The sequence below is a fragment of the Aotus nancymaae genome, unplaced genomic scaffold (assembly GCF_030222135.1).
Source record: "Aotus nancymaae isolate 86718 unplaced genomic scaffold, 86718_ANA_hifiasm-v0.15.2.pri h1tg000010l, whole genome shotgun sequence".
NCBI classification, from domain to species: Eukaryota; Metazoa; Chordata; class Mammalia; order Primates; family Aotidae; genus Aotus; species Aotus nancymaae.
Genome location: NW_026988421.1, coordinates 62,158,427 through 62,174,505, shown reverse-complemented (window position 1 = coordinate 62,174,505; position 16,079 = coordinate 62,158,427). Strand labels below are relative to the sequence as shown.

Below are 16,079 nucleotides of genomic sequence, written 5' to 3'. Positions count from 1 at the left end.
TTACATATCAGTTACTTTTCACAATAATCCAGCGAGGAAGGTGGTATTTCCATTTTACAAATGGGACTACTCACAACACTGATAACTTTCCAAAACCCTGGATTCCGCTGCCTTCCTCAAAAAACTTCTCTTAGTTCACTACAGAGAAGCAGAGGACAACCTTGTAAGAGGGCAACAGTTTCCTCCCTCAGTAATCTGGGAGCTGACCGGCTCCCTGTCTCTCTTGCTCCTCAACCTCTCTGTGCATCTGCTGCTCAGCCCATCTGTTCGTTCCCCCGATGCCATGTGCCTTCATGCCCCCCTAGGCCTGGCCCTGTAGCCTTACTAGCATCGGGCTCATCCTGCCTCCCAGTGGGAAGCTTGTTGTAATACATACCCTGTCTTTGCCCCTTTACTCTCATTCTGAGGCAACGGGGTTAGGGGTGTGTGGAGAGGGCCATGCCTCGAAGATGTAGGCAGTGTGAGTATGAGCTTTAACCCTGTGCTGAAGTGTGTCTGGGATTTGGAGTGCTTTCCTTGACATTTTCGAAGGCTCACTCTCTAGTGCCTGGGACTGGCTGGGGTGCCCCAAGCAGAGATCTGGCCCACGTGGGCTGATGGTGTCTGTTTCTCCCTTTTGGGACACTGTAGCTCTCCGCTAGCACTACATCTGTGCATGGCACTGACCAGGTACCCCGAGGAGCCCAGGCCTGTCAGCTGGACTTCAAGAAGCAATTCCTCCTTGCTGAGGAAGGGGCAGTTTTAGGTGAAGGGAAGATGGCTTCCTAGCTAGTTAATGAGCGTGGTGATTTTAGGGAGCAGGAATCTTTTGGGAGTCCAGAGCACATTTGTGCTGTACTCAGAGCATCCTCTGGAATAGAAGGGGACCTTCTTCCTATTGAATTGCCCTGACACCTAGAATTTACATGTTGTTTCTATTCCTGTACCTGTGTCCACCCTGACCCACACAATAGGGTGTCTGAACTTGCCACCAGTGGTGAAATTTTTGATCTGACCAGTTTTCATCAGTGGTCTAAGGCAGGAGTCTCCAATCTCTGGGCTGTGGATGGTACAGTCCGTGGCCTGTGAGGAACCTGGCTGCACAGCAGGAGGTGAGCGTTACTGCCTGAGCTCCGCCTCCTGTCAGATCAGTGGCCCCATTTAATTCTCCTAGAAGCCTGAACCCTATTGTGAACTACAAAATGCGATGGATCTAGGTTGTGTGCTCCATATGAGAATCTAATGCCTGATGATCTGAGGTGGAATAGTTTCATCCCGAAACCATCCCCCTCTCCCCCTGAGATGGGAAAAATTGTCTTCCAGGAAGCCTAAAAGGTTGGGGACTGCTGGTCTAAGGCACCACCTCCCCGACCTGGTGGGAGCTAATAGAATTGCAGGCATAGTGCCTGTATTCAGCCCCTGTGATCCTGGGCAGCTTGGTGACTTCCCTTCCTTTCCCTCTCTGCTGTGTGGCCAGGATTGCTTCAGTGCTGTTCTTCAGAAAGCTCTTCCTCATCAGAATGAAAAGTCAGAGCTGTTTTCTGTATTTCTTTCCTCCCTCTTCATTCTTATCCCTTATACCTAGGAGACACTTAGTAAATGTTTGTGATTATTGATGATGAATTGGAGATGGAGAAAGGACAGAGCATGGTATTGTGGAAAGAGTCCTAAGCTGGGACTTAGAAGACCTGGGTTTTTTGTTTTCGTCTAGCTGATTTGCCTCCCCTTTTGGGTCCTCAGCTTTCCCATTCATAAAGGGGTTAGAACAAGTCACCAAGATGGCAGCAACATGGCTATGATTTAGGCTTAGGGGTACGGTCTTCGAGGCAGCATGGTAAAGGTGTTGGGTCCAGTTTGCCACAGTCCTTTCTATTCCCTGCTGCCCTGCTCTGGCTTGCCTTATGCAGGTTGCTCACCTGGCACTGTTAGGCATTTGGATTTTTGACCCTTCTCAATTTAGACAGTGTCTTAGATTTGTTGTAAGAGTCTCTTGACCTGTATTCAGATTTGAAACACAAATGATGTCTGTTGATCATCAGCATTGGGGGATACTAACTGAGCACCTGGGCTCTGTCTGTGGTGAGAAGCACAGTATAGATCTGTTCCCTGCCTCCAAGCTGCCCACAGGCCAGTGGGGGCCACAGGTGTATGTTTGTTTGTTTATTTGTTTATTTTTTGAGACAGAGCCTTGCTCTCGTCGCCCAGGCTGGAGTGCAATGGTGCGATCTCGGCTCACTGCAACCTCCGCCTTCTGGGTTCAAGCAGTTCTCCTGCCTCAGCCTCCCAAGTAGCTGGGATTACAGGCGTGAGCCACCATGTCCGGCTAATTATTATTATTATTTTTGAGACAGAGGTTCGTTCTTACTGCCCAGGCTGGAGTGCAATGGCACGGTCTTGGCTCACTGCAACCTCTGCCTCCTGGGTTCAAGTGATTCTTCTGCCTCAGCCTCCCGAGTAGCTGGGATTACAGGCGCTCGCTACTACACCTGGCTAATTTTTGTATTTTTAGTAGAGATGGGGTTTTACCATGTTGGCCAGGCTGGTCTCGAACTCATGATCCCAGGTGATCCACTCACGTTGGCCTCCCAAAGTGCTAGGATTACAGATGTGAGCCACCGCGCCCAGGTTTTTTTTTTTTTTTTTTTTAGTAGAGATGGGGTTTCACCAAGTTTGTCAGGCTGGTCTCCAACTCCTGACCTAAAGTGATCTGCCTGCCTCAGCCTCCCAAAGTACTAAGATTATAGGCGTGAGCCACCGCACATGGCTGACAAGTGTATATTTAAAAGCTCATAAATAATGGTGACTTGTGCTAAGTCATTAAGTGCTACTGAAACTCAGAGGGGGAAGAGAGAACACTGAGGCAATCAGAGGAGATTTCCTGGAGGTGGAGAGATAGAAATTCCACTCATTCCTCAAAGGTGAGTTCCTAAGTGTTTTGTTCAGAGTCACATGAGTATTAAACTGGGGTTAGATGCTGGTGTTGCATCCACGTGTGCACTGCTTATCCTCTCAACTACCATTTATTGATTATTTACAAGTCCTGGGCTCTGAGCTAGACAGGTATATATGTTTTGTTCAATCCTCATATTAACCTAGCAAGTTGGGTATTACTAGATCTCCTATTCAGATGAAGAAACAGGCTCAGAGTACTTAAGAAACTCTCCCAAGGCTTTTCAGCTAATAAATGGAGGAGTTGAGCATTTGGCCTGTCTCCAAAATCAGTCTTTTCTCACTACACCATGTGCATGTGTCTTAAACCTTTAGTGCCAGCCTCCTTAGTGGAAATGCACACACATATTAAACTCACACTAACTCCTCAAAGCAAATGGGTGGGCTTGGCCAGCCCTGGCTTGGCCTTGCCTGCCCTGCTTGTCCAGTTGAGCACATGGGAACTTTTTCTTGGTGACTGTGAGCTCTTAGCACTGTCCCCATGCCCCTTCTCTCTGCCCTTCTCCTTCTTCTGCCTTTGGCCCTTGGGGTGAGTTCATTGGAGCTCCTTGAGCTGTCTGTGAAGCTGGGACTGGGGTCTAGGGGCAAAGAGGGGTTCTGACCTTGGACTCAAGTTCATTCCTCTCTCCATGGGGTGCTGCAATTGGTGATGTGGGTGATTTTTGTAAAGAAGTGAGCACTGGTTATGGAGCTGGGCTGACCCGATTCTTGCCACTGACTCACTTTGACCTTGGCTAGGTCACCTAGCCCCTCTCTGTGCCCTTGTTTCCTTCTCTGTAATAAACAGGGAGTTGAGGGTGTTTGCAAGTCCTTATATCATTTTGTCTTCCTCACCTTTCTTTCAGCCTCTTCTCCCCTAGTGATCTAATTTCTCTTCTCTCATTTCCATCCCTACCCACTTCCCCTGCTTTTCTTGCAGATAAACTCAGCATCAGGCTGATAATCAGGTCTGCAGGCTAGTACTATAACCTCTCCTTCCTATTGGCACATGGGAAAGGAATTTGTAGAGACCACCCGCCGCCAGTCTATGTGTTCTGATGGGCTCACAGGGCTCTGATTTGCCTTCATATCCCCACTTCCTGCCATGCACAAGGCAGATATGTGTGGGGTGAACAGGGAAGCTGGGGAAATTGTCCTGGGGGTGCATGGATAGGGCACCAGCTCAGAGGCTGTGGGATGGAGGGACAGGTGTCTTTCTCCAGCAGTTGGCTATGCCCTACCTTCTCCCCAGTGCCCGCCTATTAAGTGAATCACAGGCCAGCACACCCATGAGTCCTCATACCTGCCTGGCTGCTGGTTCAGGCCTGGTCCTCGTGTCTGGTGAGGTCACACATGTTGATCCTCCCAGAAAACCAGTAGGACCCAGCTGCCTCCACCCTCTGACTGGCACATCAGTCTGTGCAAAGGCCAAGCTGGACGTGGCCTGAGCTCTGGGCCCTGCAAGAGGAGGTGAGTGGCCTGGAGCCCTCCCTGCAGGCTTCCTGGCAGCCTGAGTCCTGGGGGAGAAGGATGCTGGAGGGGGATGTCTGGGTGGGCCCCTGGCTGGCAGGCGGGCACTTCATGACACTGCGTCTTCCCCAGGCTCAGGCCCTTTTGTGAGCAGCAGACCAGCCTGGGTGCTGGCAGCAGGACATCTGTGTCTGCATGCTGAAGAAGATGGGTGAGGCCGTGGCCAGAGTAGCAAGGAAGGTCAACGAGACGGTGGAGAGCGGCTCTGATACTCTGGGTGAGTGAGGGCAGGGCTTTTCCCAACTTCCCTGGAAGCAGTTGTGAGACCAGCTTAGAAATGAAATAGAAAGAGATGAAAGACACAAGCATCAGTGTGCAACCTCATCCTTAGGGTAAGTGTTTTGTGGAACTTTCATTGCAACAGTTTGTAGTTTGTGTAAGACGTTTCTTACTGTGGGTCCTGGTCAAAGAGGTTTGAAAACCACTGAGTGATGGGACCTGCCTGCTCGTCCTTTGACTGCTGAAGACCTAGTGTGTGTGCCCTTGGACCAGGTGAAAATACAGAGCTGGTCCTGGCCAAGTGGCATCTGTGTGCCGGGCCCTGTGCTGGGCGCCTCCTGAATGTTATCTTGTTAAAGCTTCACAGGCTCCCTGGGGTGAATGATGCTTGCTGGGCATGGCTAGCCTCAGTAATCGCGTGAAGAAGGGTGAAGATGGCAAAATGGGTTTGAGGTTACTTAGCCGAGAGACCCCTTTACACGCCACTGTTTTTTCTTGAATTGTGTCATATATATTATTTGCTTTGAATTGGCCAGGGCATTTTATTCCTTCAATCACCCCAACACTCTCAAGCATTTAGGCAAACGATCCCATTTAATTAAATTCAGCAGATACTTATTGACTGTCCACCAAGTGCAAGGGGCAGCAGGGGATACAGTGCAGTTACCTGTGTGTGTGTGCCTATGTGTGGGTGCTTGTGTTCAAGTGTGTGCGCACACGCGTGTGTGTGTGTGCGTGGGTGCATGTATCTCACCCCTGGAATGCAGGCACCACTGTAGAGGCCTGGAGTGCAGTCCTGCCTTGGGGATAATCTTGCAGATAGGCAGGCAGAATTGAAGTTAGGTACACGGAGAGGAATTTCACAGGCAGGTAGGGGTGTGTGTGCGTGTGCGTATGTGTCTGTCTGTCTCTCTCACAAAGGATTGCTTCCTTCCATGGTGGTTACTGCCTCAGCAAAGTCACAGAGAGAACGCCTTTCCAGTTTCTGCAAGCAGCTGCTCACCAGGTGTGTCTGGACTGCACAGCTCTCTCTGAGACAGAGAGAGGTGGTCCAGGAAGTGGAGAGACACTCAGCCTTCAGGATGCGCTTGATCACTGCTTCTTCCAGGAAGCCCTCTGCCTCACCTCATCCACCCTTTGCCCCCTCCTCCTCTGTATCACCCATTCAGCATCTGTAGAGGGCAGGGACCCTGTGGTTGTTTGCTTCCCCCTACCCTGCCCCACCCCAGAGCCCAGCGCAGTGTCAGGCACTTTGTAAATGTGTGGAAGCGTTTCCTGAGCTTAACTAAGGTGAGAGGCATTTCCTCTCTCAGCAGTCTCACTGAAGATTGTCATTGGTATTGGAGGGAAGCCTTTGGAAGATGCCTTAAGCTAGTGAGCTGATGACCGTGAGCCCTCAGTGAAGGAATTCTGGAATTCTGTACTGGTCAGTAATATGGTTGTTCAAGGCTCTCCACTGATACGGCGGTTGAGAGCTAGGCTTTGAGTCACATGGGCCTGGATTTGAATCCCTACTCTGCCACCCACTTACCTGGTACTGTAGCAGATTGCTTAACCTCTCAGAGCCTCAGTGTCTTCATCTGTAAAATGGGAATGGTAATTGTGTCTACCTCATTAAGGTAATTAAGAGTATTTGGATTGTCTGTAAGGTGTTTGGTATGCAGGGAACTCAGTAAATGGCAGCTATTATTTTTAATTTTTGCTCATTCCCAAAAGCTGGTGGGACCTAAGTCGTTACCCTCGCAAATGTACCTTCTCTGGGTATCAGCCAGCCAGGTCTGTGCTGGGTGTGCTTCTCACTGCTTTCCAATGGAGGGTTCAGTGGAAATCGACAGATCTCTGTGGTGAGTAACGTACCCCTGCTTCAAAATGTCACAAGGGGCTGGGCATGGTGGTGCATGGCTGTAATCTCAGCACTTTGGGAGGCCGAAGCAGGTCGGCCAATTGCTTGGGGCAGGAGTTCAAGACCAGCCTGGCCAACTTACTAAAACATACTAAAAATTCAAAGTTAGCCCGGAGTGGGGGTACACACCTGTAATCCCAGCTACTTGGGAGGCTGAGGCAGGAGAATTGCTTGAACCCAGGAAGTGGGGGTTGCAGTGAGCCGAGATCTTGCCACTGCACTCCAGCTTGGGTGATGGAGCGAGACTCCATCTAAAAACTAAATAAATAAAAGTGTCACGAGAGAGGGACACAGCAGCTCCACTTCATTCAGATATGGTAAGAGTAGAGAGGTGGAGGGGCGGGAAAACTGAATTCTCCCCAGGGGTGTCAGGAAAGCTGCTTAGGGAGTGGGTGCTGTTTGAGAGAGGATGTTTCAGGAGACAGTCACTCCAGGCAGTGGCGGAGGTGTGCCTGAGTTGGAGAGGCCCTGCCCAGTTGCCACAGCAGCACTGGGGCAGGTGGTGAGGGAAGGTGCCCGGCAGGCGGAGAGCCTGGAAGGCTGTGTTGAGAAACCCCTGAACTTCAACCTCTGTGTACTGGAGACTGCAAGGTCAGGTGCCTCTGCAAGGCAGGGGGCATTTCTGTGAGCTGAAGAGTGGGTACCTTGCATCAGGTGAAGTGTGCAGGGTGGCTAGGACAGGGCATGCTGCGACCAGCTCCTCTACACTGCCTGGGGACCATACCCACCAAGGAACCCAAGCAGTCCTCTGGCTGCCCTGCCAGACCACTGCCATGCCTGGGATTGGAACCCTGACTGGCACAAGAGCCTCGGCCCTGTCTCCACCATGCAGCCCTGGGGTGGGTACAGATGTTTGGTGATTGCCAGGGTCATGAGTGCTGTGAAGCTCTAGTCAAGTTGGGAGAACCTTTAGCCATGGTGATCTTGCTTGAAGCTCAAGACTTTCATGTGGAGGGGACTGGGTCTTGAAGTCGTAATTGAATAACGGGGAACCTTTGTACCTATGCAGTGGCCAGAGAAGAAGCAAAATTTCCAACTGGGCCATAGTGGGCACCTGTAATCCTGACCCTTAGAAAATGGAGCTGATCAGGTTCATACAATCTAAGGGGTCTGGGTCAAAGCAGTTATCATGTATTGAGTATCTGATGTATACCAGTTGCTTGGGGGCTCCCAGGAATGTGTGCAGTAGAGTCCTGGACCTGAGACCAGCCCACCACCCACGAGACAGTCTTCAGAGAGCAGTGACACACAGGGTCCATGCTAAGGTGTGTCGGACGGAACACAGGTTGTCCTAATTCAGAGGTGGGAGATATTGCTGGGTATTGAAGTAGTCCAGGAAGGCTTTCTGGAGGAAGAAGTAATTGAATTGAATCATAAAGTAACTATATGGTTCTCACGTAAAATAGCTAAGAATCTGAAGTATCTGAAACACCTAGCACCAGAAAATTGCTTAAATAAATTTGGTTACAGCTATACAATGCTTTTTTTGTTTGTTTTTGTTTTTTTTTTGTTTTGTTTTGTTTTTGAGACAGAGTCTTGGTTGCCCTGTCACCCAGGCTGGAGTGCTGTGGAGCAATCTTGGCTCCTGCAGCTTCCCTCTCCCGGGTTCAAGTGATTCTCCTGCTTCATCCTCCTGAATGACTGGGATTACAGGTGTGTGCCACCATGCCTGCTTAACTTTTGTATTTCTTTTAGTAGAGATGGGGTTTCGCCCTTTTGGCCAAACTGGTCTCGAACTCCTGGCCTCAAGCGATCCACCCGCCTCAGCCCCCTAAAGTGCTGAGAATATAGGCGTGAGCCACTGCGCTCGATCTGTATGATGCTAATTATATAGCCATCAACAATGGTGCGTAGCATTTCATTGTATGATTGAATAAAGACTGGCACATTCTCATATATAATGTGAATCGGAAAAAATCAAGACTGCCAAACCTTATGTAGGGTAAGGTACTAATTATGTTAAACCTGTGCATGTATGTAGGAAAGAAAATGGAAAGAAATCAACCAATATGCAAATGGGAGTTAGAAAATACTACTTTGCATTTTCTAAATGTTCTGTCATGAACCTATTACTCTTAAAATTAGAGAATAGATTTTAGGGAAAGGACCACCTGCCACACGTCCCGACAACAGCTGAGAGTTCAGAGGTTGCTCGTTCTGGAAGCCCAGGCCCCTGGGAGAGGCACAGCCTTCCCTGGCTTTTCCCTTCCTCCTGGGTTCCCTCCTAGGATGGCTCTCCAGAGCCACAGGCGCTGCTGCAGTGGGAGATCCCCTGTAGAGACCGGGCTGGAAGAGCTCAGTTACAGGCTTGCTCTCACCTTACTCAGGCAGGTGACCCTGGTAAGCACTTCTCACGCTCCCCCAGCGTTCATGGGGCACCTCTGGCTACAGCTGGAGCCAGCCCTGCTTCCTCCTGTAACCCGAGGCGAGGATGCCAGCCCTTCTCACTCCACTCCAGGCTTCATCCCCAGAGAGGTGGGCTCCTTTCCATTTAGCCGCTGGGAGGCCCTCAGCTTGAGTTGAAGCTGCTTTCCTCCCAGCCCCACAGCCCTCCTCAGCATCATCTTCTGGAGGCTTCTAAGGAGCAGGCAGAATTGCAAACTGTGCACCAGAGGTGCCTCCCTCCCCTGTGCCAGGCTCTTTCCCTGCCCCTTTTCTATCTCGGCTTCCATGGGTCCTGGACCTCTAAGGGGCTTCCGTCTGTGCCCACCCTTCCCTCCAGCCTGTGGTTGTGGGGCCAATCTTCCCTGCACCCTGCTCCTCTCTGGGTCTTAGGCTTCTAGCTCTGATGTGTGCATGGGGGCTGGCTTTTTTTTTTTTTTGAGATGGAGTTTCGCTTTTGTTGCCAGGCTGGAGTGCAATGGCATGATCTTAGCTCACCACAACCTCTGCCTCCCGGGTTCAAGTGATTCTCCTGCTTCAGCATCCTCAGTAGCTGGATTATAGGCATGAACCACCATGCCTGGCTAATTTTTTGTATTTTTAGTAGAGACAGGGTTTCTCCATGTTGGTCAGGCTGGTCTCGAAATCCCAACCTCAGGTGATCCGGGAGGCTGGCTTTTAAAGAATGATCGTGACTACAGAGGAGTAGGATTTGCAAAGGCCTGGGAGCCTTTCCTCAGGCCTTTTCAAATACTCCCCAAAACTCTCTACCACACATCCCTGTGAGCCCCCAAGCACCTAGTATACAGCAAGTACTCAATACATGCTAACTGCTTATATTTTTGGTAAACTCTGTCTCTATCAAAAATAAAATTTAAAAGATTAGCCAGATGCAGTGGCACACACCTGTAGTGTCAGCTACTTTGGGAGGCTGAGGCAAGAGGATTGCATGACCCCTGGAGGTTGAGGCTGCAGTGAGCCGTGATCAAGCCACTGCACTCCAGCCTGAGTGAAAAAGTTCTATCTAGAAAATCTGATATAATATACTCTACTTCTTCTTTAGCTCCAATAAATCTTTTGTGTCTTACTGAAAAAAAAAATCCGATTTAAGGGAATAATCTTATTGCTTTTTTATGCCCTATTTAAAATTTTTTATTCTTTAATCATTTTAGAAACAGGGTCTTGCACTGTCAAGACTGGAGTGCAGTGGCGCAATCATAGTTCCCTACAGCCTTGAATTCCTGGGCTCAAGTGATCCTCCCACCTCAGCCTCCCAAGTAGTTGAAACTACAGGCACTTGCTACTACATGGGCTAATTTTTAAAATATTTTGTAGAGATGGGGTCTCATATGTTGCCTAGGCGAGGCTCAAACTCCTGGCCTCAAGCTGTCCTCTTTTCTCAGCCTATACTTGTTTTAAAACTGTACTGCTTTTTCTTTTTTTTTGAGATGGAGTCTCGCTCTGTTACTTTAGGCTGGAGTACAGTGGTGTGATCTCAGCTCACTGCAACCTCCACTTCCCAGGTTTGAGCAATTCTCCTGCCTCAGACTCCCAAGTAGCTGGGATTACAGGTGCGTGCCACCACACCTGGCTAATTTTTTGTATTTTTAGTAGAGATGGGGTTTCATCATGTTGGACAGGCTGGTCTTGAACTCCTGGCCTCAAGTGATCCAACCCCCTCAGTCTCCCAAAGTGCTGGGATTACAGGCTTGAACCACTGCACCTGGCCTGCTTTTTCTATAACAGGACATTCTTGGGGGTTTGAGTCTGTTGTTCCTGCTGACTCTAGCTCACAGTAGGTTATTCTGGGTGGACTTTATGTAATAATTTGGACCCTGTGCTCCTGTCTAGTGGACTACCATCTGTGTAATCCTGGGTTGCGGGGCTGTGTCCTCTGGAGGGGTCGTGTTTGCTTTGGTCGGGTGCCTGAGTGTGACCAGCCTAGAAGCACATCTTCTGATAATGTCTCAGCCCTAAGGGTTTCTGTATGTGTATTAAGGGATGTAAATATTCAAACCCTAAATATGAACAGGTCTGTGATTTCAGAATCTTAGTGGAGATTTTTGTTTTTGTTTTTTAAAAATTCACTGCCCAGGCAAAGACAAAACTGCTTTTTGTCTTATCAAGTAGTAGACTTTTATTATTTTATTTTTTATTATAAAGTAGTAGATTTTCTTTTTCTCTGGTTTACCCCTTCACTAAAGGTAGTCCTTCAAAATCCCAGATTTCTGCAGGAGTCTTGGTGTTTAAATCTTAGTCCCTTGGTCCCCCAGACTGTCCTACTTACCCTTGTCTTCCAATTTCTCTAATTTTTTTTTTTTTAATGAGATGGAGTCTCCCTCTGTCACCCAGACTGGAGTGCAGTTGCATGATCTCGGCTCATTGCAACCTCCACCTCCAGGGTTCAAGTGATTCTTCTGCCTCAGCCTCCCCAGTAGCTGGGACTACGGTGCCTGACACTGTGCCCAGCTAATTTTTGTATATTTAGTAGAGACAGGATTTAACCATGTTGATCAGGCTGGTCTTGAACTCCTGACCTCAAGTGATCCACCTGCCTTGGCCTCCCAAAGTGCTGAGATTTGACCTCAAGTGATCCGCCTGCCTTGGCCTTCCAAAGTGCTGGGATTACAGGTGTGAGCCATTGAGCCCAGACTCAGATTCTCTATTTTTGATCTTTTGGACTTACTTTTTTTTTTTTTTTTGAGATGGAGTCTTGCTCTGTTGCCCAGGCTGGAGTGCAGTGGTGTAAATCTTGGCTCACTGCAACCTCTGTCTCCCGGGTTCAAGTGATTCTCCTGCCTCAGCCTCCTGCGTAGCTGGGATTACAGGCACGCATCACCACACCCAGCTAATTTTTGCATATTTAGTAGTGACGGGGTTTCACCATGTTGATCAGTCTGGTCTCAAACTCCTGACCTCGTGATCTGCCAGCCTCGGCCTCCCAAAGTGCTGGGATTACAGGTGTGAGCCACTGCACCTGGCCAACTTGCTCTTATTAAATGCCAGGGATTGTAGCAAACAGTTTGCTGGTTTTGACTCATTTAATCCCCCATGATAACCCTATGGCAAAAGTGATGTTAATACCCCCATTTTACAGATGAGGAAACAAAGGTGTGAGTAGCATCTTTTATCCAGTGTGTGCGTGTGTGTGTGTGTGTGTGTGTATGTGTGTGTGGTTTTTTTTTTTTTTGAGACAGAGTCTCCTGTGGTTCCAGGAGCCCCACAGTTACCAATATTCAAGGATACTCAAGTCCCTTATATAAAGTGGTATAGAATTTGCATGTAACCTACACACATCCTTTTGAATACTTTAAGTCATTTCTAGATTACTTATAATACATGATACAATGTAAATGCTATGTAAATAGTTGTATTGCTTTTTAAAATTTGTATTATTTATTTTCAAATATTTTCTGTGTTTGGTTGAATATATGGATACAAACCGCACAGATATAGAGAGCCAACTGTATATATTAAGTGTATGTTTGACTATAAAAAACGGCCACACTCTTTACCAAAGTGATTGAGAGCTCCAGTTGCTTCACATCCTTTTCAACACTCAATATGGTGTTTAATTATATACATTCTTTAGGGTGTATGTATCTCATTATAGTTTGATTTATTTTTCTTTTTTTATAGTATTAAGAGGTGAATCATTTTAGTTTTAATTTACAGTTCTCTGATGATGAATGAAGGTGAACACTTTTTTTTTTTTTTTTGAGCCAGAGTTTCGCTTCTTCTTACCCAGGCTGGAGTGCAGTAGCGTGATCTCGGCTCATTGCCATCTCCGCCTTGTGGGTACAAGCGATTCTCCTGCCTCAGCCTCCCAAGTAGCTGGGATTACAGGTATGTGCCACCACGCCCAGCTAATTTTTGTATTTTTAGTAGAGATGGGGTTTCACCATGTTGGCCAGGATGGTCTCGAATTCCTGACCTCAGGTGATCTGCCCGCCTCAACCTCCCAAAGTGCTGGGATTACAGGCGTGAGCCACTGCCCCGGCCGATGTTGAACAACTATTCATGTGCTTGTTGGCCATCCATTCATCTTTGATGAAATCGCTATTCACATCTTTTGCCCATTAAAAAAATTGGGTTTTCTTTCTTTTTAGTTTTGTTTTTCAGAGGTGGAGTCTTGGTATGTTGCCCAGGCTGGAGTGCAGTGGCTGTTCACAGGTGCAATTATTGCACACTGCAGCCTGGAACTCCTGGGCTCAAGAGGTCCTCCTGTTTCAGCTTCCAGAGTAGCTGGAACTATAGGTGTGTGCCACCTGCCTGGCTCACATTTTTAATTTTGATGAAATTTAATTTATCATTTTTTCTTTTATAGATGGTACTTTTGGTACTGTATGTGAGAAGTCTTTGGCTAACCCAAGGTCACAAAGATTTTCTTCTATCAGGATCATTTGAGTATTGGTTAAGCATACAGATTCATGGACCCTACTCTAGAACTTTAAAAGTTGAATGTTACCAGTTGGCCTGGGGATCTGCATTTTAGCATGAACTGTGTCTGATTCTTTTCTGCCTTGTATTTTGATAATCACTGGCTTACTAGTTACGATTTGGAGCTTCCTGTCCTGGTGGCTGCCGCGGGGTGGGGCAGGGGCTGGGCTCTGGATGTGCATGTGGGAGATGATGAATGAATATGGACATGGATGTGAGGTGCTCCTGCGGAGGGACCTGAGCAGCTAGGCTGGGAGCTGTGGAATCTAAAGGAGACCAAGGCTAGTGGGAGGGGTGTGTCTGCCTTTCCTCCCGCCAGGCCCACCTGCGCTTTGGCCGAGCACTTGCCTCCTTCTATACTGGCCGACAGATGGCGCCCGGACACAAGCTAAGCTGAGCACCGGAAGCTGAGCCTCGGGACCTGGCCAGGCTGTTGCTGGGTGTGGGCTCCAGGGTCCTGACCAGGGCTCCACTCCCTTCCTGTGTTTATATTCTTGTCCAACCCCTGCAGGGACCTATGTTGCAGCCCCTTTCTAGAACAAGAGTACTCAGGAAGCACTTAATAGATACTCACTGAATCAGAACCTTGTCTTTTTTTGGTTCAGAAACTGCCACTGGATCCTTTTCAAAAAACATACGTTGAGCAGCTGCTGTGTGTGCCCTGCCTGCAGGGCAGTGCATGTGCCCAGGAGTGCCCAGTCTGGAGGGGAGGGAGGCATCTCTCTAGTACACTCTTATATTGAGAGGAGGCAGCCAGGGACTGGAGTGGCTGGCAGCAGCTTTCTGGCCTGGTGGGGTGGTGGTCTTGGCCCTCACTGGGGCTTGCTGACCTATAGTTCCTGGCCCAGAGCTGAGGCTGGCACCTCGTAGGGGTGAGGGGAGTGTGTTTTGCTGTGAGGTCTCCTGGCCTGGCGAGTCCTGAGGGTCAGCCTGGCACAGTCCAGCTCTGAGAGCAGGGAGGAGGGAGTGGGCTCTCACACGGCAGCCCCCAGACGGCTGGGGCTGCCTAGTTGTGTTTGCCACGAGGGCTGAGCCTCAGGTCTGCCATCCTTGGCTCCCTGCCTCTCAGGGGAAGCAGGTGGGAATCTGCCAGGCAGGGGAGGGGGCTGGATGTCCCCAATGCAGGGTCTGTGCTGCTCTCCCAAGGGGACTGAGTTCCCCTGTAAGGAGACAGACCTTTCCCAACTCTGCCTCCTCCGTGGTGTGCTGTGGAGTGGGGTGACTTGGAGCCTTCTGCCTAGCATGCCACCGCTAGATGTGCACTCTGGATTGGGGGTCCTGGGAGGCAGAGAATGACCCTTCTCCATCTCCTCTCCTGTGCCCCCTGGAGAGGGGAGGGCTTTTTTCCCTTGAGGGCTCAGCACCTATTTGAAAGGAAGGCTTTGTATCCCCAGGCAGGCACGTCTCCACCTTGACACTTTTGCTTTTTGAGCAGGGTACTTCTTTGCGGTGGGGGCTGTCCTGTGCTTTGTAAGGTGTTTAGCAACATCCTAGTCTCTACCCACTTGAGGCTGGCTGTCTTAGTCTATTCAGGGCTCTATAGCAAAATGTAAACAGCAGAGATTTATTTCTCACAATTCTGGAGGCTGGGAAGTCCAAGGTCAAGGCAATGGCAGGCTTAGTGTTTGGTGAGGGTCTGCTACCTGGTTCATTAATGAACATCTGTTAATGGCACCTGTTAATGGCAGAGTATCACCCTGTAGGGTGGTGTTCTCAAGAACAAGTCAAGCTTCACCCTTTCCTTACTTACTGTGTGGCTTTGAGCAAGTTCTTAACTTCTCTGGGCTTTTGTTTCCTTATCTACAAAAAGGGACTGATTGCTGCTTTCTTTGCTGGAAGACCTCAGGGCCTGCCCAGGGCTCTTGGCCACATGGCCTCCTCCACTGGGACCAGCTGTGGTCCCTTTAGAGCCATTGGTGGCCACACTGTTAGTATCATCCTGGCTGCTGTTTTTATTTCCTTTTGTATGAATATGTTTGTGATGAGTCATCAGTTAAATTAAAATAATTTAATATTTTATAATTAATATTTAATTTATTATAAAATTTAATATTTTATAATATTTAATAATCCCAAATTGTTGGCTGTGTGTCATTTGATTGTGTTCTGTGCAGGGTTTGCTTTTGATTTTAATTGAATATGGGCTTCTTTTCTTCTTACTGGCTTGCCAGGAAGGAGATTTTTTTTTTTTTTGGAGAGTCCCGAAGTCCATGATAGCACATGCAGTTGTCACCTTGTCATTAGACAAGGGGTCATTAGAATAAATGCAGTTCAGGGGTCCTTTCTCTCCTCCAGGGATGACAGAGCTGAAGCACATCTTTGCCACACATTCTCAAATAAAAACAATATTTTTGCATCCTCATAGTAGCATCTCTTATTTACTGAGCACAAACTACCTGCCAGGCACCGTGCTAAGAGCCTTGCAGACGTTTTATTTCATGCTCAGAACCACCTGTTAGTTGGATCTTGTTGTCCTCATTTCTTTTTGAGGTGTATTCAAATACTGTAAAATTTGCATTTTAAAGTACACAATGCAATGTTTTTTAGTATACTCACAAGATTGTATAACCATCACCTCTGTCTAATTCTAAGCCATTTTCATCACTCTAAAAAGGAACCCCGTACCTGTGAGCAGTCCTTTTCTGTTTCCTGATCTCCTCCCAGCCCCAGGCCATTACCAGTCTACTTTCTGTCTCTA

General features: G+C 48.4%; 1 protein-coding gene across 3 annotated transcripts in view; it reads left to right on the top strand.

Annotated features, from left to right (window-relative positions):
• The window catches only part of LRRC20 (leucine rich repeat containing 20), a 76,052-nt gene that overhangs the window by 1,387 nt on the left and 58,586 nt on the right, over positions 1-16,079 (top strand). For 2 of the 3 annotated variants that reach the window (XM_012460316.2, XM_012460317.2), the window contains exon 2: positions 4,510-4,654. In XM_012460316.2, coding sequence (XP_012315739.1) covers positions 4,573-4,654 — 82 coding nt within the window. In that variant the 5' untranslated portion in view covers positions 4,510-4,572. Of the gene's footprint in view, positions 1-2,627; positions 2,898-4,509; positions 4,655-16,079 lie in introns of those variants that run through there. The other variant, XM_012460318.3, reaches the window with a different exon arrangement.